Below are 25,000 nucleotides of genomic sequence, written 5' to 3' on the forward strand. Positions count from 1 at the left end.
TTGAGACAGGGTGTTGTATTAATGTTTGAGACAGGGTGTTGTATTAATGTTTGAGACAGGGTGTTGTATTAATGTTTGAGACAGGGTGTTGTATTAATGTTTGAGGCAGGGTGTTGTATTAATGTTTGAGACAGGGTGTTGTATTAATGTTTGAGGCAGGGTGTTGTATTAATGTTTGAAACAGGGTGTTGTATTAATGTTTGAGACAGGGTGTTGTATTAATGTTTGAGGCAGGGTGTTGTATTAATGTTTGAGACAGGGTGTTGTATTAATGTTTGAGACAGGGTGTTGTATTAATGTTTGAGGCAGGGTGTTGTATTAATGTTTGAGACAGGGTGTTGTATTAATGTTTGAGACAGGGTGTTGTATTAATGTTTGAGACAGGGTGTTGTATTAATGTTTGAGACAGGGTGTTGTATTAATGTTTGAGACAGGGTGTTGTATTAATGTTTGAGACAGGGTGTTGTATTAATGTTTGAGGCAGGGTGTTGTATTAATGTTTGAGACAGGGTGTTGTATTAAAGGTCCCAGAGCTAGTGGGCAGCCTAGGACTATCTGACAACATGATGATTGTGTCCAGGTGTTGTGCTGATGTTGCTGCTTTTAATCCTGGCTGTCCAGAGGGCGGTCCCTGGACCATCATGCCCCGCCTCCTGCGTGCTTTGCTCCGACAAGGCTGTCATCTGTCACAGACTGGCTGGTATTATAGGTACACACTGTGACTTTATGTCTGAGGCATGTTTGTGTGGCAGCACGTAAACTGACCTCAGGTGTTGTCCCTCAATGTTACTTCCTATTAAAAAGTGACCTCAGGTGTTGTCCCTCAATGTTACTTCCTGTTAAAAAGTGACCTCAGGTGTTGTTCCTCAATGTTACTTCCTGTTAAAAAGTGACCTCAGGTGTTGTCCCTCAATGTTACTTCCTGTTAAAAAGTGACCTCAGGTGTTGTCCCTGAATGATACTTCCTGTTAAAAAGTGACCTCAGGTGTTGTCCCTCAATGTTACTTCCTGTTAAAAAGTGACCTCAGGTGTTGTCCCTCAATCTTACTTCCTGTTAAAAAGTGACCTCAGGTGTTGTCCCTGAATGTTACTTCCTGTTAAAAAGTGACCTCAGGTGTTGTCCCCGAATGTTACTTCCTGTTAAAAAGTGACCTCAGGTGTTGTCCCTCAATGTTACTTCCTGTTAAAAAGTGACCTCAGGTGTTGTTCCTCAATGTTACTTCCTGTTAAAAAGTGACCTCAGGTGTTGTCCCTCAATGTTACTTCCTGTTAAAAAGTGACCTCAGGTGTTGTCCCTCAATGTTACTTCCTGTTAAAAAGTGACCTCAGGTGTTGTCCCTGAATGTTACTTCCTGTTAAAAAGTGACCTCAGGTGTTGTCCCTGAATGTTACTTCCTGTTAAAAAGTGACCTCAGGTGTTGTCCCTGAATGTTACTTCCTGTTAAAAAGTGACCTCAGGTGTTGTCCCTGAATGTTACTTCCTGTTAAAAAGTGACCTCAGGTGTTGTCCCTGAATGTTACTTCCTGTTAAAAAGTGACCTCAGGGATTGTCCCTGAATGTTACTTCCTGTTAAAAAGTGACCTCAGGTGTTGTCCCTGAATGTTACTTCCTGTTAAAAAGTGACCTCAGGTGTTGTCCCTGAATGTTACTTCCTGTTAAAAAGTGACCTCAGGTGTTGTCCCTGAATGTTACTTCCTGTTAAAAAGTGACCTCAGGTGTTGTCCCTGAATGTTACTTCCTGTTAAAAAGTGACCTCAGGTGTTGTCCCTGAATGTTACTTCCTGTTAAAAAGTGACCTCAGGTGTTGTCCCTCAATGTTACTTCCTGTTAAAAAGTGACCTCAGGTGTTGTCCCTGAATGTTACTTCCTGTTAAAAAGTGACCTCAGGTGTTGTCCCTGAATGTTACTTCCTGTGTGTGACCAGAGGCTCCAGAGACCACCGAGGCCCTGCTTCTGACTGAAGGATCCATCGCCGCGGTCCAGTCCGGATCATTCTTGGCCCTGAGTGACATTACGGTCATCGGTAACTTAGCACTCACCATTTCTCTCAAATGTTGAAAGTCAGAAGAATTGTGGGAAGTTTCCTACTTTCATGACAAAAGATGGAACTCTGGGAAGCAAACATTCTATATTAAATGTTTGAAGGGAATCTGCAACATGGGGGAACTTAAAATCATCCACAATCCTAATTTGAGGCAAAAATAGCCCTCTTTCCTTTTTTGGGCATTGTAAACAGTAAAAAAGGCCAGTAAGAGGCGACTAACAACACAGGTAAAAGGGATACCTCACCTAGGACCCTGCTCTCACCCAGCTGGTATGGGCGTGGTTCCAGAGACAAAATGCCAAAGTTCCCATGGAAAGTTCCCAATGTGTTGCATTCATCAGACGTGTTCTTCCTTTTTGCAACTGTGGTCCGTGGTCCTACAGGTTTGAGTCACAACCGCATCTCTGCGCTCGGCGAACAGTCCTTCAGGAACCTTCCCTTCCTGCACACGTTGCTGCTGGACCACAACCTCCTCACCAGTCAGGCCTTGCAGGAGGAAGCGCTTACCGGTCTTGCTCGACTCCAGGTTCTAGCATTGGGCCACAACCATTTGAGCAAGGCACGTACCCCCTAGACTAGGGATGACTACCCAAATGTAACACACTCGTTCTGACCTAATTCCAGGGTAGACCGTTCCAAGGGATCACTAACTGGTGGTCCCAGTCTGGACCTGTCCCATACGAACCTGGATCTATAGTCAATAATTATCAGATGTGTGCACTGTCGGTGGTAAACATGGCAGCTCTGAATGTTTTGCCTCTTAGACCTTGGCATGAGGAAATGTTAGTGGACTCTTGTATACTTGGACTATTCCGTATGGACTGAATCAGTCAATCATCCATGTGCAGATCCAAGCTGACTGGTTTCAAGGTACCAGTGCTCTTCGAAGCCTGAAGCTCGAGGGAAACCGGATCACCGGTTTGGACGCTGGTTCTCTCCCTCTTAATGGTCTTAAAGATCTAGAGAGTTTAGATTTATCCGATAACCTAATAAGTCATCTGGACAGAAAGAGGTTAGTGGCTGTTCTTTGTCCTTCAAAGAGGTTAGTGGCTGTTCTTTGTCCTTTCAAATAAATCCCCAAGACAAATATGACTATTTGTGATCTTCCAGTTTCCGTGGCTTGGTGCGCCTTCACCATTTGGATTTGTCCAGGAATCGTCTGAGTTCAGCCGCTTCTCAGGCTTTTTCTTACCTCAGCTGGTTGACCGACCTGAACCTGGATCTCAACTCTTGGAATTGCACCTGTCAGCTGCTGGACTTAGCTGCCTTCCTGTCAGCCTTCATACAACAACCTGACAAGGTCAGAACCTGCCACCTGGTCTCCCAGGTTCCTTTTGAGGCAGGGAATATTTCTTGGGGGCCAATTCAGCTTTCACCCCAACCCTACTGTAACCCCTCCTCCGCCCACAGATTCTGTACAACGGACAAAGGATGCTGTGCGTGAGTGCGGACAATCCGTCAGTAAGCACCGTGCTGGAGCTGACCCAAGCCAACTGTGTCGCGTCCAACCAGAACATCAGCGTGCAGGTGGAGACCAGGGACAGTGTCACAGCCAAAATATACGCTCGGGATTTGGCCATTACTGCTGTCCTCTGCTTTATTGGTAAGACTGCAGTGTAACACAACACAAGGTGAGGGTCGATTTCTTTCAAAATCTGCTCATAAAAGACCAAAGTCATTCATCACAGTGGACTTATTGGATCACAACATTAGGGATCTGACCAGGGACGTCCTGATCAACCTTTCTGGCTCCCGATCACAATCACACTCTCTTGGGCCTCCGATCTGATTCGTTTTCAAGCCCTGAACTGATACTTTGACAAGAGATGCAGGCATGGGATTTCAACTTCATGAAAAAGACTGAAGATAAGTCGAGGGTCTGGGGGCCAATTGGCCTGTCCCTAATGTTTGGCCCTAATCTCAACCAATGGTGACTTATCACAGTGAACAATCATGGATGTTCTTGTATGTAAACCAACCAATCATCATAGATGTTCTTATATGTAAACAACCAATCATCATAGATGTTCTTGTACGTAAACAACCAATCATCATAGATGTTCTTGTACGTAAACAACCAATCATCATAGATGTTCTTATATGTAAACAACCAATCATCATAGATGTTCTTGTATGTAAACAACCAATCATCATAGATGTTCTTATATGTAAACAACCAATCATCATAGATGTTCTTATATGTAAACAACCAATCATCATAGATGTTCTTGTACGTAAACAACCAATCATCATAGATGTTCTTATATGTAAACAACCAATCATCATAGATGTTCTTATATGTAAACAACCAATCATCATAGATGTTCTTATATGTAAACAACCAATCATCATAGATGTTCTTGTACGTAAACAACCAATCATCATAGATGTTCTTGTATGTAAACAACCAATCATCATAGATGTTCTTATATGTAAACAACCAATCATCATAGATGTTCTTGTATGTAAACAACCAATCATCATAGATGTTCTTATATGTAAACAACCAATCATCATAGATGTTCTTATATGTAAACAACCAATCATCATAGATGTTCTTGTATGTAAACAACCAATCATCATAGATGTTCTTGTATGTAAACCAACCAATCATCATAGATGTTCTTATATGTAAACAACCAATCATCATAGATGTTCTTGTACGTAAACAACCAATCATCATAGATGTTCTTGTACGTAAACAACCAATCATCATAGATGTTCTTGTATGTAAACAACCAATCATCATAGATGTTCTTATATGTAAACAACCAATCATCATAGATGTTCTTATATGTAAACAACCAATCATCATAGATGTTCTTGTACGTAAACAACCAATCATCATAGATGTTCTTATATGTAAACAACCAATCATCATAGATGTTCTTATATGTAAACAACCAATCATCATAGATGTTCTTATATGTAAACAACCAATCATCATAGATGTTCTTGTACGTAAACAACCAATCATCATAGATGTTCTTGTATGTAAACAACCAATCATCATAGATGTTCTTATATGTAAACAACCAATCATCATAGATGTTCTTGTATGTAAACAACCAATCATCATAGATGTTCTTATATGTAAACAACCAATCATCATAGATGTTCTTATATGTAAACAACCAATCATCATAGATGTTCTTGTATGTAAACAACCAATCATCATAGATGTTCTTGTATGTAAACAACCAATCATCATAGATGTTCTTATATGTAAACAACCAATCATCATGGATGTTCTTGTATGTAAACAACCAATCATCATAGATGTTCTTATATGTAAACAACCAATCATCATAGATGTTCTTATATGTAAACAACCAATCATCATAGATGTTCTTGTACGTAAACAACCAATCATCATAGATGTTCTTGTATGTAAACAACCAATCATCATAGATGTTCTTATATGTAAACAACCAATCATCATGGATGTTCTTGTATGTAAACAACCAATCATCATAGATGTTCTTATATGTAAACAACCAATCATCATAGATGTTCTTGTACGTAAACAACCAATCATCATAGATGTTCTTGTATGTAAACAACCAATCATCATAGATGTTCTTATATGTAAACAACCAATCATCATGGATGTTCTTGTATGTAAACAACCAATCATCATAGATGTTCTTATATGTAAACAACCAATCATCATAGATGTTCTTGTACGTAAACAACCAATCATCATAGATGTTCTTGTATGTAAACCAACCAATCATCATGGATGTTCTTGTATGTAAACAACCAATCATCATAGATGTTCTTATATGTAAACAACCAATCATCATAGATGTTCTTATATGTAAACAACCAATCATCATAGATGTTCTTGTATGTAAACAACCAATCATCATAGATGTTCTTATATGTAAACAACCAATCATCATAGATGTTCTTATATGTAAACAACCAATCATCATAGATGTTCTTATATGTAAACAACCAATCATCATAGATGTTCTTGTACGTAAACAACCAATCATCATGGATGTTCTTGTATGTAAACAACCAATCATCATAGATGTTCTTATATGTAAACAACCAATCATCATAGATGTTCTTGTACGTAAACAACCAATCATCATAGATGTTCTTGTATGTAAACAACCAATCATCATAGATGTTCTTATATGTAAACAACCAATCATCATAGATGTTCTTATATGTAAACAACCAATCATCATAGATGTTCTTGTACGTAAACAACCAATCATCATAGATGTTCTTGTATGTAAACAACCAATCATCATAGATGTTCTTATACGTAAACCAACCAATCATCATGGATGTTCTTGTATGTAAACAACCAATCATCATAGATGTTCTTATATGTAAACAACCAATCATCATAGATGTTCTTATATGTAAACAACCAATCATCATAGATGTTCTTATATGTAAACAACCAATCATCATAGATGTTCTTGTACGTAAACAACCAATCATCATAGATGTTCTTGTATGTAAACAACCAATCATCATAGATGTTCTTGTACGTAAACAACCAATCATCATAGATGTTCTTGTACGTAAACAACCAATCATCATAGATGTTCTTGTATGTAAACAACCAATCATCATAGATGTTCTTATATGTAAACAACCAATCATCATAGATGTTCTTATACGTAAACAACCAATCATCATAGATGTTCTTGTACGTAAACAACCAATCATCATAGATGTTCTTATATGTAAACAACCAATCATCATAGATGTTCTTATATGTAAACAACCAATCATCATAGATGTTCTTATATGTAAACAACCAATCATCATAGATGTTCTTGTACGTAAACAACCAATCATCATAGATGTTCTTGTATGTAAACAACCAATCATCATAGATGTTCTTATATGTAAACAACCAATCATCATAGATGTTCTTGTATGTAAACAACCAATCATCATAGATGTTCTTATATGTAAACAACCAATCATCATAGATGTTCTTGTATGTAAACAACCAATCATCATAGATGTTCTTATACGTAAACCAACCAATCATCATAGATGTTCTTGTACGTAAACAACCAATCATCATAGATGTTCTTGTATGTAAACAACCAATCATCATAGATGTTCTTATACGTAAACCAACCAATCATCATGGATGTTCTTGTATGTAAACAACCAATCATCATAGATGTTCTTATATGTAAACAACCAATCATCATAGATGTTCTTGTACGTAAACAACCAATCATCATAGATGTTCTTGTACGTAAACAACCAATCATCATAGATGTTCTTATACGTAAACAACCAATCATCATAGATGTTCTTATATGTAAACAATCAATCATCATAGATGTTCTTGTACGTAAACAACCAATCATCATAGATGTTCTTGTACGTAAACAACCAATCATCATAGATGTTCTTATACGTAAACAATCAATCATCATAGATGTTCTTATATGTAAACAACCAATCATCATAGAAGTTCTTGTACGTAAACAACCAATCATCATAGATGTTCTTATATGTAAACAACCAATCATCATAGAAGTTCTTGTATGTAAACAACCAATCATCATAGATGTTCTTGTACGTAAACAACCAATCATCATAGAAGTTCTTGTACGTAAACAACCAATCATCATAGATGTTCTTATACGTAAACAACCAATCATCATAGATGTTCTTGTATGTAAACAACCAATCATCATAGATGTTCTTATATGTAAACAACCAATCATCATAGATGTTCTTATATGTAAACAACCAATCATCATAGATGTTCTTGTACGTAAACAACCAATCATCATAGATGTTCTTATACGTAAACAACCAATCATCATAGATGTTCTTATATGTAAACAACCAATCATCATAGATGTTCTTATATGTAAACAACCAATCATCATATATGTTCTTATATGTAAACAACCAATCATCATAGATGTTCTTATATGTAAACAACCAATCATCATAGATGTTCTTATACGTAAACAACCAATCATCATAGATGTTCTTGTACGTAAACAACCAATCATCATAGATGTTCTTATACGTAAACAACCAATCATCATAGATGTTCTTATATGTAAACAACCAATCATCATAGATGTTCTTATATGTAAACAACCAATCATCATAGATGTTCTTATATGTAAACAACCAATCATCATAGATGTTCTTGTACGTAAACAACCAATCATCATAGATGTTCTTATATGTAAACAACCAATCATCATAGATGTTCTTGTACGTAAACAACCAATCATCATAGATGTTCTTATACGTAAACAACCAATCATCATAGATGTTCTTATATGTAAACAACCAATCATCATAGATGTTCTTGTACGTAAACAACCAATCATCATAGATGTTCTTATACGTAAACAACCAATCATCATAGATGTTCTTGTACGTAAACAACCAATCATCATAGATGTTCTTATATGTAAACAACCAATCATCATAGATGTTCTTATATGTAAACAACCAATCATCATAGATGTTCTTGTACGTAAACAACCAATCATCATAGATGTTCTTATATGTAAACAACCAATCATCATAGATGTTCTTGTACGTAAACAACCAATCATCATAGATGTTCTTGTACGTAAACAACCAATCATCATAGATGTTCTTATATGTAAACAACCAATCATCATAGATGTTCTTATATGTAAACAACCAATCATCATAGATGTTCTTATACGTAAACAACCAATCATCATAGATGTTCTTGTATGTAAACAACCAATCATCATAGATGTTCTTATATGTAAACAACCAATCATCATAGATGTTCTTATATGTAAACAACCAATCATCATAGATGTTCTTATATGTAAACAACCAATCATCATAGATGTTCTTATATGTAAACAACCAATCATCATAGATGTTCTTATATGTAAACAACCAATCATCATAGATGTTCTTATATGTAAACAACCAATCATCATAGATGTTCTTATATGTAAACAACCAATCATCATAGATGTTCTTGTATGTAAACAACCAATCATCATAGATGTTCTTATATGTAAACAACCAATCATCATAGATGTTCTTATACGTAAACAACCAATCATCATAGATGTTCTTATATGTAAACAACCAATCATCATGGATGTTCTTATACGTAAACAACCAATCATCATGGATGTTCTTATATGTAAACAACCAATCATCATAGATGTTCTTGTATGTAAACAACCAATCATCATAGATGTTCTTATATGTAAACAACCAATCATCATAGATGTTCTTCTACGTAAACAACCAATCATCATAGATGTTCTTATATGTAAACAATCAATCATCATAGATGTTCTTGTACGTAAACAACCAATCATCATAGATGTTCTTGTACGTAAACAACCAATCATCATAGATGTTCTTATACGTAAACAACCAATCATCATAGATGTTCTTATACGTAAACAATCAATCATCATAGATGTTCTTGTACGTAAACAACCAATCATCATAGATGTTCTTGTACGTAAACAACCAATCATCATAGAAGTTCTTGTACGTAAACAACCAATCATCATAGATGTTCTTATATGTAAACAACCAATCATCATAGATGTTCTTATATGTAAACAACCAATCATCATAGAAGTTCTTGTATGTAAACAACCAATCATCATAGATGTTCTTGTACGTAAACAACCAATCATCATAGATGTTCTTATATGTAAACAACCAATCATCATAGAAGTTCTTGTACGTAAACAACCAATCATCATAGATGTTCTTATATGTAAACAACCAATCATCATAGAAGTTCTTGTATGTAAACAACCAATCATCATAGATGTTCTTGTACGTAAACAACCAATCATCATAGAAGTTCTTGTACGTAAACAACCAATCATCATAGATGTTCTTGTACGTAAACAACCAATCATCATAGATGTTCTTATACGTAAACAACCAATCATCATAGATGTTCTTATATGTAAACAACCAATCATCATAGATGTTCTTATATGTAAACAACCAATCATCATAGATGTTCTTATACGTAAACAACCAATCATCATAGAAGTTCTTGTACGTAAACAACCAATCATCATAGATGTTCTTGTACGTAAACAACCAATCATCATAGATGTTCTTATACGTAAACAACCAATCATCATAGATGTTCTTATATGTAAACAACCAATCATCATAGATGTTCTTATATGTAAACAACCAATCATCATAGATGTTCTTATATGTAAACAACCAATCATCATATATGTTCTTATATGTAAACAACCAATCATCATAGATGTTCTTATATGTAAACAACCAATCATCATATATGTTCTTATATGTAAACAACCAATCATCATATATGTTCTTATATGTAAACAACCAATCATCATAGATGTTCTTATATGTAAACAACCAATCATCATAGATGTTCTTGTACGTAAACAACCAATCATCATAGATGTTCTTATACGTAAACAACCAATCATCATAGATGTTCTTATATGTAAACAACCAATCATCATAGATGTTCTTGTACGTAAACAACCAATCATCATAGATGTTCTTATATGTAAACAACCAATCATCATAGATGTTCTTATATGTAAACAACCAATCATCATAGATGTTCTTATATGTAAACAACCAATCATCATATATGTTCTTATATGTAAACAACCAATCATCATAGATGTTCTTATATGTAAACAACCAATCATCATAGATGTTCTTATACGTAAACAACCAATCATCATAGATGTTCTTATATGTAAACAACCAATCATCATAGATGTTCTTGTACGTAAACAACCAATCATCATAGATGTTCTTATATGTAAACAACCAATCATCATATATGTTCTTATATGTAAACAACCAATCATCATAGATGTTCTTATATGTAAACAACCAATCATCATAGATGTTCTTGTACGTAAACAACCAATCATCATAGATGTTCTTATATGTAAACAACCAATCATCATAGATGTTCTTATATGTAAACAACCAATCATCATAGATGTTCTTGTACGTAAACAACCAATCATCATAGATGTTCTTATATGTAAACAACCAATCATCATAGATGTTCTTATATGTAAACAACCAATCATCATAGATGTTCTTATATGTAAACAACCAATCATCATAGATGTTCTTATACGTAAACAACCAATCATCATAGATGTTCTTATATGTAAACAACCAATCATCATAGATGTTCTTATATGTAAACAACCAATCATCATAGATGTTCTTATACGTAAACAACCAATCATCATAGATGTTCTTGTACGTAAACAACCAATCATCATATATGTTCTTATATGTAAACAACCAATCATCATATATGTTCTTATATGTAAACAACCAATCATCATAGATGTTCTTATATGTAAACAACCAATCATCATAGATGTTCTTGTACGTAAACAACCAATCATCATAGATGTTCTTATACGTAAACAACCAATCATCATAGATGTTCTTATATGTAAACAACCAATCATCATAGATGTTCTTGTACGTAAACAACCAATCATCATAGATGTTCTTATATGTAAACAACCAATCATCATAGATGTTCTTATATGTAAACAACCAATCATCATAGATGTTCTTATATGTAAACAACCAATCATCATATATGTTCTTATATGTAAACAACCAATCATCATAGATGTTCTTATATGTAAACAACCAATCATCATAGATGTTCTTATACGTAAACAACCAATCATCATAGATGTTCTTATATGTAAACAACCAATCATCATAGATGTTCTTGTACGTAAACAACCAATCATCATAGATGTTCTTATATGTAAACAACCAATCATCATATATGTTCTTATATGTAAACAACCAATCATCATAGATGTTCTTATATGTAAACAACCAATCATCATAGATGTTCTTGTACGTAAACAACCAATCATCATAGATGTTCTTATATGTAAACAACCAATCATCATAGATGTTCTTATATGTAAACAACCAATCATCATAGATGTTCTTGTACGTAAACAACCAATCATCATAGATGTTCTTATATGTAAACAACCAATCATCATAGATGTTCTTATATGTAAACAACCAATCATCATAGATGTTCTTATATGTAAACAACCAATCATCATAGATGTTCTTATACGTAAACAACCAATCATCATAGATGTTCTTATATGTAAACAACCAATCATCATAGATGTTCTTGTACGTAAACAACCAATCATCATAGATGTTCTTATACGTAAACAACCAATCATCATAGATGTTCTTGTACGTAAACAACCAATCATCATAGATGTTCTTATATGTAAACAACCAATCATCATAGATGTTCTTATATGTAAACAACCAATCATCATAGATGTTCTTGTACGTAAACAACCAATCATCATAGATGTTCTTATATGTAAACAACCAATCATCATAGATGTTCTTGTACGTAAACAACCAATCATCATAGATGTTCTTGTACGTAAACAACCAATCATCATAGATGTTCTTATATGTAAACAACCAATCATCATAGATGTTCTTATATGTAAACAACCAATCATCATAGATGTTCTTATATGTAAACAACCAATCATCATAGATGTTCTTGTACGTAAACAACAAAACATCATAGATGTTCTTATATGTAAACAACCAATCATCATAGATGTTCTTGTACGTAAACAACCAATCATCATAGATGTTCTTATATGTAAACAACCAATCATCATAGATGTTCTTATATGTAAACAACCAATCATCATAGATGTTCTTATACGTAAACAACCAATCATCATAGATGTTCTTATATGTAAACAACCAATCATCATAGATGTTCTTATATGTAAACAACCAATCATCATAGATGTTCTTATATGTAAACAACCAATCATCATAGATGTTCTTATATGTAAACAACCAATCATCATAGATGTTCTTGTACGTAAACAACCAATCATCATAGATGTTCTTATATGTAAACAACCAATCATCATAGATGTTCTTGTACGTAAACAACCAATCATCATAGATGTTCTTGTATGTAAACAACCAATCATCATAGATGTTCTTATATGTAAACAACCAATCATCATAGATGTTCTTATATGTAAACAACCAATCATCATAGATGTTCTTGTACGTAAACAACAAAACATCATAGATGTTCTTATATGTAAACAACCAATCATCATAGATGTTCTTGTACGTAAACAACCAATCATCATAGATGTTCTTATATGTAAACAACCAATCATCATAGATGTTCTTATATGTAAACAACCAATCATCATAGATGTTCTTATATGTAAACAACCAATCATCATAGATGTTCTTATATGTAAACAACCAATCATCATAGATGTTCTTATATGTAAACAACCAATCATCATAGATGTTCTTATATGTAAACAACCAATCATCATAGATGTTCTTATATGTAAACAACCAATCATCATAGATGTTCTTATATGTAAACAACCAATCATCATAGATGTTCTTATATGTAAACAACCAATCATCATAGATGTTCTTATATGTAAACAACCAATCATCATAGATGTTCTTGTATGTAAACAACCAATCATCATAGATGTTCTTATATGTAAACAACCAATCATCATAGATGTTCTTATACGTAAACAACCAATCATCATAGATGTTCTTATATGTAAACAACCAATCATCATAGATGTTCTTATATGTAAACAACCAATCATCATAGATGTTCTTATATGTAAACAACCAATCATCATAGATGTTCTTATATGTAAACAACCAATCATCATAGATGTTCTTATATGTAAACAACCAATCATCATAGATGTTCTTGTACGTAAACAACCAATCATCATAGATGTTCTTATATGTAAACAACCAATCATCATAGATGTTCTTATATGTAAACAACCAATCATCATAGATGTTCTTATATGTAAACAACCAATCATCATAGATGTTCTTGTACGTAAACAACCAATCATTTCCTGTATAGTTTGTCTTCTGCCTGTGAAGCTGCTACGCTACGTAGCTTTCATTTTTAACTTCATCATGTTTCATGGAAAACTTGACTATTTACCACAGGATGATCAAACCCCTCACTCATTATGTAGTTGTTGGCAGGTATGGCAAAGAGACCGATCCAAACTTTAACACACATTGTAGGTCAGAAAATACAAAGAAAAACAGAAAATATTTTTTAGTATTTTTAGAGATTAAAAAAAAAGAAAAAATGCCATGCCTGTAGATGATAGAAGTGAAAATGTTTTATTGCGAGTACTTCACGTAAACACAAGTCTGGTATTGTTGTAAATGACAAGATGTATCAAATGTGTGATCGTAAATGATACATAGTTCTTTTATACCAAAATCCAGCAGCTAGTACACTAAACAATACACATAACTAAGTGCACTCAAAGTCTTCCTGCCCTATCCTGTAAGTTGTTCCCTGAGTTTGGAAACAATACTAAAAACTAATATATTTTTTAATAATAAGAACAAGTAAAAAAATGTCAATGTAAGTACTTTTGTTTCATTTATATGATGATACCCATAGTAGGTATCAATAGTATCGACATGTGGATCGATCACACCTACCTTATATTGAAGCTTTAGCGGTTAGCTTCTTGTGTGGTCCTGCGTATCAGGATTAAAACGATCACAGTGATGGTTGTTAACGAACAAAAGGATCACAGTGATGGTCGTTAACGACCAAAAGGATCACAGTGATGGTCGTTAACGACCAAAAGGATCACAGTGATGGTCGTTAACGACCAAAAGGATCACAGTGATGGTCGTTAACGACCAAAAGGATCACAGTGATGGTCGTTAACGACCAAAAGGATCACAGTGATGGTCGTTAACGACCAAAAGGATCACAGTGATGGTCGTTAACGACCAAAAGGATCACAGTGATGGTCGTTAACGACCAAAAGGATCACAGTGATGGTCGTTAACGACCAAAAGGATCACAGTGATGGTCGTTAACGACCAAAAGGATCACAGTGATGGTCGTTAACGACCAAAAGGATCACAGTGATGGTCGTTAACGACAAAAGGATCACAGTGATGGAAAGGATCACAGTGATGGTCGTTAACGACCAAAAGGATCACAGTGATGGTCGTTAACGACCAAAAGGATCACAGTGATGGTCGTTAACGACCAAAAGGATCACAGTGATGGTCGTTAACGACCAAAAGGATCACAGTGATGGTCGTTAACGACCAAAAGGATCACAGTGATGGTCGTTAACGACCAAAAGGATCACGGTGATGGTAGTTAACGACCAAAAGGATCACGGTGATGGTCGTTAACGACCAAAAGGATCACGGTGATGGTCGTTAACGACCAAAAGGATCACGGTGATGGTCGTTAACGACCAAAAGGATCACAGTGATGGTCGTTAACGACCAAAAGGATCACAGTGATGGTCGTTAACGACCAAAAGGATCACAGTGATGGTCGTTAACGACCAAAAGGATCACAGTGATGGTCGTTAACGACCAAAAGGATCACAGTGATGGTCGTTAACGACCAAAAGGATCACAGTGATGGTCGTTAACGACCAAAAGGATCACAGTGATGGTCGTTAACGACCAAAAGGATCACAGTGATGGTCGTTAACGACCAAAAGGATCACAGTGATGGTCGTTAACGACCAAAAGGATCACAGTGATGGTCGTTAACGACCAAAAGGATCACAGTGATGGTCGTTAACGACCAAAAGGATCACAGTGATGGTCGTTAACGACCAAAAGGATCACAGTGATGGTCGTTAACGACCGAAAGGATCACAGTGATGGTCGTTAACGACCAAAAGGATCACAGTGATGGTCGTTAACGACCAAAAGGATCACAGTGATGGTCGTTAACGACCAAAACGATCACAGTGATGGTCGTTAACGAACAAAAGGATCACAGTGATTGTCGTTAACGACCAAAAGGATCACAGTGATTGTCGTTAACGACCAAAAGGATCACAGTGATGGTCGTTAACGACCAAAAGGATCACAGTGATGGTCGTTAACGACCAAAAGGATCACAGTGATGGTCGTTAACGAACAAAAGGATCACAGTGATGGTCGTTAACGAACAAAAGGATCACAGTGATGGTCGTTAACGACCAAAAGGATCACAGTGATGGTCGTTAACGACCAAAAGGATCACAGTGATGGTCGTTAACGACCAAAAGGATCACAGTGATGGTCGTTAACGACCAAAAGGATCACAGTGATGGTCGTTAACGACCAAAAGGATCACAGTGATGGTCGTTAACGACCAAAAGGATCACAGTGATGGTCGTTAACGACCAAAAGGATCACAGTGATGGTCGTTAACGACCAAAAGGATCACAGTGATGGTCGTTAACGACCAAAAGGATCACAGTGATGGTCGTTAACGACCAAAAGGATCACAGTGATGGTCGTTAACGACCAAAAGGATCACAGTGATGGTCGTTAACGACCAAAAGGATCACAGTGATGGTCGTTAACGACAAAAGGATCACAGTGATGGAAAGGATCACAGTGATGGTCGTTAACGACCAAAAGGATCACAGTGATGGTCGTTAACGACCAAAAGGATCACAGTGATGGTCGTTAACGACCAAAAGGATCACAGTGATGGAAAGGATCACAGTGATGGTCGTTAACGACCAAAAGGATCACAGTGATGGTCGTTAACGACCAAAAGGATCACAGTGATGGTCGTTAACGACCAAAAGGATCACAGTGATGGTCGTTAACGACCAAAAGGATCACAGTGATGGTTGTTAACGACCAAAAGGATCACAGTGATGGTTGTCAACGACCAAAAGGATCACAGTGATGGTCTTTAACGAACAAAAGGATCACAGTGATGGTCGTTAACGACCAAAAGGATCACAGTGATGGTCGTTAACGACCAAAAGGATCACAGTGATGGTCGTTAACGACCAAAACGATCACAGTGATGGTCGTTAACGAACAAAAGGATCACAGTGATTGTCGTTAACGACCAAAAGGATCACAGTGATTGTCGTTAACGACCAAAAGGATCACAGTGATGGTCGTTAACGACCAAAAGGATCACAGTGATGGTCGTTAACGACCAAAAGGATCACAGTGATGGTCGTTAACGAACAAAAGGATCACAGTGATGGTCGTTAACGAACAAAAGGATCACAGTGATGGTCGTTAACGACCAAAAGGATCACAGTGATGGTCGTTAACGACCAAAAGGATCACAGTGATGGTCGTTAACGACCAAAAGGATCACAGTGATGGTCGTTAACGACCAAAAGGATCACAGTGATGGTCGTTAACGACCAAAAGGATCACAGTGATGGTCGTTAACGACCAAAAGGATCACAGTGATGGTCGTTAACGACCAAAAGGATCACAGTGATGGTCGTTAACGACCAAAAGGATCACAGTGATGGTCGTTAACGACCAAAAGGATCACAGTGATGGTCGTTAACGACCAAAAGGATCACAGTGATGGTCGTTAACGACCAAAAGGATCACAGTGATGGTCGTTAACGACCAAAAGGATCACAGTGATGGTCGTTAACGACAAAAGGATCACAGTGATGGAAAGGATCACAGTGATGGTCGTTAACGACCAAAAGGATCACAGTGATGGTCGTTAACGACCAAAAGGATCACAGTGATGGTCGTTAACGACCAAAAGGATCACAGTGATGGAAAGGATCACAGTGATGGTCGTTAACGACCAAAAGGATCACAGTGATGGTCGTTAACGACCAAAAGGATCACAGTGATGGTCGTTAACGACCAAAAGGATCACAGTGATGGTCGTTAACGACCAAAAGGATCACAGTGATGGTTGTTAACGACCAAAAGGATCACAGTGATGGTTGTCAACGACCAAAAGGATCACAGTGATGGTCGTTAACGAACAAAAGGATCACAGTGATGGTCGTTAACGACCAAAAGGATCACAGTGATGGTCGTTAACGACCAAAAGGATCACAGTGATGGTCGTTAACGACCAAAACGATCACAGTGATGGTCGTTAACGAACAAAAGGATCACAGTGATTGTCGTTAACGACCAAAAGGATCACAGTGATTGTCGTTAACGACCAAAAGGATCACAGTGATTGTCGTTAACGACCAAAAGGATCACAGTGATGGTCGTTAACGACCAAAAGGATCACAGTGATGGTCGTTAACGACCAAAAGGATCACAGTGATGGTTGTTAACGACCAAAAGGATCACAGTGATGGTTGTTAACGAACAAAAGGATCACAGTGATGGTCGTTAACGACCAAAAGGATCACAGTGATGGTCGTTAACGACCAAAAGGATCACAGTGATGGTCGTTAACGACCAAAAGGATCACAGTGATGGTCGTTAACGACCAAAAGGATCACAGTGATGGTCGTTAACGACCAAAAGGATCACAGTGATGGTCGTTAACGACCAAAAGGATCACAGTGATGGTCGTTAACGACCAAAAGGATCACAGTGATGGTCGTTAACGACCAAAAGGATCACAGTGATGGTCGTTAACGACCAAAAGGATCACAGTGATGGTCGTTAACGAACAAAAGGATCCCAGTGATGGTCGTTAACGACCAAAAGGATCACAGTGATGGTCGTTAACGACCAAAAGGATCACAGTGATGGTCGTTAACGACCAAAAGGATCACAGTGATGGTCGTTAACGACCAAAAGGATCACAGTGATGGTCGTTAACGACCAAAAGGATCACAGTGATGGTCGTTAACGACCAAAAGGATCACAGTGATGGTCGTTAACGACCAAAAGGATCACAGTGATGGTCGTTAACGACAAAAAGGATCACAGTGATGGTCGTTAACGACCAAAAGGATCACAGTGATGGTCGTTAACGACCAAAAGGATCACAGTGATGGTCGTTAACGACCAAAAGGATCACAGTGATGGTCGTTAACGACCAAAAGGATCACAGTGATGGTCGTTAACGACCAAAAGGATCACAGTGATGGTCGTTAACGACCAAAAGGATCACAGTGATGGTCGTTAACGACCAAAAGGATCACAGTGATGGTTGTTAACGACCAAAAGGATCACAGTGATGGTCGTTAACGACCAAAAGGATCACAGTGATGGTCGTTAACGACCAAAAGGATCACAGTGATGGTCGTTAACGACAAAAAGGATCACAGTGATGGTCGTTAACGACCAAAAGGATCACAGTGATGGTCGTTAACGACCAAAAGGATCACAGTGATGGTCGTTAACGACCAAAAGGATCACAGTGATGGTCGTTAACGACCAAAAGGATCACAGTGATGGTCGTTAACGACAAAAGGATCACAGTGATGGTCGTTAAAGACCAAAAGGATCACAGTGATGGTTGTTAACGACCAAAAGGATCACAGTGATAGTTATTATCGCAGTATTGTTGAGTGTGCTCCAAAGACTTATACACTCATTAAGTATTTTTTAAATAAATCCACTTTTAGAAAAGCCAATCATTTTGCATGTTTGGTGTTTCTTATGCCTCACTTCACAGACACTTAGATCAGTCAGACTAGATCTGACCGACCAAAGTCTATGAACTGATGAAGCCCACTTGGAAGACAGGTGAGACATCTTCTAAGTCCGGAACAGTCCAGTTGTGGTCAAATAAGGTCAATACAATGACCTGGATGAACAAAAATGTCCTTAGGCTTCACTGATAGTGCTAAAGTTGTAGTGTTTGATCTGTTTTGATGGCTAAGCGTTTGTTGTTTTCTACTTTATGATTAAAACCTGAAGATACATCCTATATAAAACTATCCATCTTGCTTGGAAACAGGTGGCATCGCCTTGACGCTGCTAGTAGTGTTGATCTACTATCAACTTTCTCGGCGAAAGAAAGTGCCAGAAAGCCAAAACCTGAGGGGAGGAAGCGGCACGGTGGCAAACTGTCTCATCAACAACCATGACCTGGCGGAGAAGCAGAGACAGCTCTTTTTGCAAGCCCACCAGCTACTGGACAGCGAGACTTTGCCTTGGCATGGCGGGCAGTTTGACGGAAAGCAGCCTTATTTCATGTGTGCAGACTGCCACGCCCATCCATGGGATGAGAGGATGAGTGATGTAACACATGCAGAGAGGACGCTAAGGATGGAGGCTCAGAGGAGGAGACTTGACAACCAGCAAGACGATTCAGAAGCAGGCATTCCCCGCAACTTTCTTCCTGCTGGTAGTTCCATGACTTCATCTGGTCAATGGACTGACATGTCCGCTCATAAACCGGATGAGCACACAAACGATGAGGTCACAAATAGACGATGCAAGAGCTGCCATAGAACATTCCGACAGTCGACACTAAGTAGGATTCACTCCAACGGTGCAGATCCGGCTCTATTTGATGGCTCTCGGGTCAACCCACTTCACGTAATGAATAACATCAAACCAAGAAACGTGACCTTTGATCTACAGAGTTCCAAAAGATGGCAGAAGGAAAGAAACAGTCGGGCAAGGGCAATGAAGCGAGGCCAGGAGCGAGGAGTGGAGAAAGACAAAAGAAAGTCCAGCCGGATGCAAAAGGCTAAGATTAACTTGAATCCGCTCCGAAAAAGCAAAGTACATCCAAAAAGGAAAAACGAGCAGCACAGTAGAAGCTCGGAGAAGGAGAAGGGGAAAGATAAAAGGAAAGATGGGAAAGAGAGCGAAGAGATGGAAGACAAAGAAAGGTCATGTGAGCGATTGAAGGAGAGCAGAAATAAACCCTCCAAGGGCGGGGCATTGAGTCCCGGTGACAAGAAGCAAGAAGGAGGCAAGATGCTGTCTGGAAGTGTGCAAAAGATCCAAAACAAAGCAGAAGGTGACAAGGAAGCGACACAAGAAGGAAGTACTGATGTCACCACCACTGGAACACAGGTGGCCTCCACTAGCGAGCAGGGCCCAAATATTCCTGCTCAACAAGTTGCTTTGGTTCTTGCCAGTTCCCATCTTTCCCAGCAACCACTCCCCTTCTCTGTTACCAAGGCAACCAATCATCCAGTAACAGAGCGTAACCGTTCTCTCTTACTCAGCCCAACCACCCCAGTAGGAAGTCCTCTGGTCCAAACTGGTCTTAGCAATAGTGCTGAGCCTGACATGCTGATTAGTAGAGCAGACCTGGCCTTGGATGGATCAGAAGACATCTTGAGACGAGATAGCCTTGTATCGCCTGTCGCAAATACGGCCCACGCCGACCTTTTGCAGTCAAGTGTGTCACAGAGAGATCCTCTTCAGCTTTCCCAGCCAGGAGGACCTGGAACCAACATAGCCACTGATTCCTCACACATCAAGTCCCTATCCCAAAGCCATCTGGATCTTGCTAGCGCTTCTCTTGAAGCAGGTTCAAAGTCAAACCCAACCTTGGTTCAAAGTCCTCAGACCGGGGAGAGCTCATTCCCTATTGCCTCTGGATCAGAACCACAGAGCTTGGTGCTTCCCATCCAAGCACCACAAAGTCCAGCTGGCTTATCAGCGCTGACGTCTCCCATTCCCATGGTAACGAATACTGTTGAAAACTTGGTAAATAGTAACGTTCAGGCTGGGAAAAGGGGTGTGGCTGAAAATCTGGCAGTCGGTATGTCTGCCGGAGTAAGACTTGGAATTGAAGGTCAAGCAGGGTCTGAAGGGAGCACGCCAACTGCAGAGATCCCCGCACAAGGTGCAGCAACACCAGGCACCTCCCCTCTGATCAAACACGAATACCTTTCAGGGGAAGGTGGCTCCTCCTCAAGGAGGAAACTAAAGCTGGTACTTCCTGAGAAGACATCCGGCCGGGAACCTACTGCACTGGAGAGGAAGATCCGTTAGACTAAAGGATTAAAATCATCCTGTTAGATCTTTGAAATAAAGTTTATTGCTAAAGGAAAAGCACTTTGTGGTCTTTTGAGCTGAAACCAAATGCTAGCAAGTACAACCAAATAGCTAGCGGTGCAACATTAACTGCAATTCTCAGTCCTAGCATTGCTATTTTAATATCTTACAGCGTTCCAGTGTGGAAGTTGGAGTGAGCAAGAAGCGCGGTGGTGTCCACAAACGCAACTTCTTCCCACAAATGTTCTAAAGCTTAAACTTTAAAAGTAATGTTGTAAAGCTTAAACTTTAAAAGTAATGTAAAGCTTAAACGGGTCTACTGAGTAAGCTCACTTTCCTGGCCGCCCAGACAGATGAGGAGAGGTGCAGTCTTTGAACACCTCATCATTCAGTTCTGATCCTCGGGGAGACAATCCGATTCAAAGACGATTCTCTTAATATATTTTTTGCTACATGAATTCAAATAAAACCTTTCCAAAACAGATTAGAAAGGCTCCTCTTACTTACACGGGCAGCGTTGGCCCGGCTTAAAAAAACGTCTTTTTGAAAATGTATTTTAAAAATGTCATTTATAAAAATCCTTGAAAGTTAACCAACTCATGAACAATGGCGGTCTTTGGGTCACCTGCAGCGATATGCTAGTAGCAGACTACTTGTTCCATAGTCCTGCTTCCACAGCCTTCCAGGACTTTGGCCCCTGTGTCCGAGGACCTGCGCTCCTTTGTTGGAAGCCAAGAGTCCCTTGAGGGGAAATCTCTCTCTAACTAATAGTCTCACCAATCCAGTAAGTTCAAAGATAAAACTGTAGGCAATACAGTACAGTGGATCTGGACTACAACAAAAAAAGTACAAGAGACCAACCCACCGTTAGCTTTCATCAATCATTTTGCCGCAGGAATAATAATAGCAGATCTCTTAGAAAGAAGACAAGTAGACAGAATGTCTGAGTCTGCTTCCCAGAGTGCATTGCAGCTACACTCTGCTTTACATTCATTTAGGGGTTAATTCCTTGGTGTTTCCATGCAACACATATACTACCTGCCGATGTGGAACATTTGTTTGCCAGCAACCTCACTCTGAGGGAGAAACAATGTTAAATACACTTTTAGGAACAATCCAGAGTTACAACCCTGAGTGAGGAAGGTGTGTTAGGGTTAGGGTTAGCAAGGACTACACACACTGACCCTTGCTGGGTTGATATGATCTGCTATCGCTTCTGTCAAATGCAATTTTATACACAACTATTTACGAGTTAATTAAATCCAGCTTGTTGAATGTTGACTAAAATCATATCAATGTGGTCGTCAGATATAAACACAGAATTGTCCAACATTTGACTTTTTCAAATCTGTAAACTTTATGCCTCATAATTGAGTTAGAAGTGTAAAAAACAACAAAACCTCAGAGTCACATAACAAGTTAACTGTTAGCATGGTCATGTTAGCATTCCGGACATGTTTGGCAGCGGTCAGGTCGCCGACTCCCGTAAAGACTGTGGTAAAAAAATAAATAAAATAAAAATAAAAAGCTTGAGGTTTAAGCGGCCGAAGGTCCGTTTAACGCGGCTCGCAGCTGTAATTACATTTATCAGGAAGTATTCTCGTGCCCATGGAGAAAGTCGTCGTAAAATTAACTATTTACTTGAACATTTCTTCAAAGAAATGAGAAAAGAGATGAAAATATATTCATTTGCTATAACTCCTAAACAAAATAGTACAACTTTCTTTCTATGGGCTTAAAGCTGTAGCTGCAGTGTCACTAAATGTCCAGCAGAGGGCGTAAAATAGTACAACTTTCTTTCCATGGGCTTAAAACAGGGGTGTTTTTTTTGATTGATTGATACTTTTATTATTAGATTGCACAGTACAGTACATATTTTGTACAATTGACCACTAAATGTTAACACCCCAATAAGTTTTTCAACTTGTTTAAGTCGGGGTCCACCTTCATCAATTCATGGTAAAGGGTGTCCAAAGTGCGGCCCGCAGGTCATTTTTTTGACGGCCCCACGGCCCAGTTTAAAAATGAAATCATAAAAAGTGAAATGAAAGAGCAAACAGGTGGAATGTAACAATAAATAAAATGTTGCAATGTTTACCCGAATAACACAAAGCTGCCATGCAGGCTGTTTCTTTTTTTTTTAAAATAATAATGAATCAAAATCTGTCATTATGAATTATTGACCTATTCAAGGCTCCCCAAAAAATATCACATTAAATATTTGAGATATTTTTTGAGAGAAATTTTGCATGTTTTGTGTTTCGATATAAAAACAACAATACAACTTATAATTGACGGATAGATCTGAAGGTGATATTGAGATTATTGTGTTGAAAGTAAACAGCAAAAAAAAATTAATATAATTTATGTTTTTAAACACGTCAATGAGCAGGACCCTTTTTGATCCCAATCATTTTAATGTGATTTGTTTTTAAGTGTCATTGCTCAAATATATAACAAAATAAAATCAATGGTGTTATGAGTAATTGACCTTCTTAAGGCTCCAATTCTTATATCATCTCAAATATTCCACTTAAAAATGTTATTGGGTGAAAATATTGCATATTTTGTGTTTGTTCCATAAAAAACAGGATTTTCTTTGACAAAGAGCATACAACTTAAATCTTCAAAAATGTTATATTGACAGAATGACTTAATGTTTATCGAGAGATTTAAAACTTTAAAAAATAATACAAATAATAATACTGAATAATGACACATTTTTAATATTTTTTGGACCAAAATCCTACGAGGACTGCGTGGAAGCCTGAATTTATATTTTTTAATACATATAATTGTATTGGTTTTTAAAATTAAAAAAATATCAAAATGGCCGCCGCTTGCTTTGATTTTTTAGTGTGTGGCCCTCAGTGGAAAAAGTTTGGACACCCCTGGCTTAAAGCTTTAGCTGCAGTTCCACTAAATGTCCAGCAGAGGGCGTAAAATAGTACAATTTTGTTTCCATGTGCTTAAATGTGCAGCTGCAGTGTCACTAAATGTCCAGCAGAGGTCGACCGTCTCATTGACTGTACGATTCTTTTCCACATCCCAGCGCGCTTCATGCTTTCTAACATGTTTCTCATCATAAAATCAACTTACTATAATTGAATTACAGCATCAGCTTCAGGTTGAGCGGCAACAGATTTATTAGTGAGAACATTTCTTCATGTCCGCCAATATTTAAAGACGAG

The 25,000-nt window shown here is 37.6% G+C and overlaps 1 protein-coding gene across 1 annotated transcript in view; it reads left to right on the top strand.

Annotated features, from left to right (window-relative positions):
• The window catches only part of LOC133545609 (uncharacterized), a 23,907-nt gene extending 2,040 nt beyond the window's left edge, over window positions 1-21,867 (top strand). Inside the window, exons 3-9 of the mRNA XM_061891354.1 lie at window positions 581-709; window positions 1,926-2,024; window positions 2,429-2,604; window positions 2,894-3,057; window positions 3,156-3,345; window positions 3,456-3,648; window positions 19,807-21,867. Of these exons, the coding sequence (XP_061747338.1) occupies window positions 581-709; window positions 1,926-2,024; window positions 2,429-2,604; window positions 2,894-3,057; window positions 3,156-3,345; window positions 3,456-3,648; window positions 19,807-21,806 (2,951 nt within the window). The 3' untranslated portion in view covers window positions 21,807-21,867. The remainder of the gene's footprint in view (window positions 1-580; window positions 710-1,925; window positions 2,025-2,428; window positions 2,605-2,893; window positions 3,058-3,155; window positions 3,346-3,455; window positions 3,649-19,806) is intronic.
• Window positions 21,868-25,000: the final 3,133 nt, after the last annotated feature.

The sequence above is a fragment of the Nerophis ophidion genome, linkage group LG28, assembly GCF_033978795.1.
Source record: "Nerophis ophidion isolate RoL-2023_Sa linkage group LG28, RoL_Noph_v1.0, whole genome shotgun sequence".
Classification (NCBI taxonomy): Eukaryota; Metazoa; Chordata; class Actinopteri; order Syngnathiformes; family Syngnathidae; genus Nerophis; species Nerophis ophidion.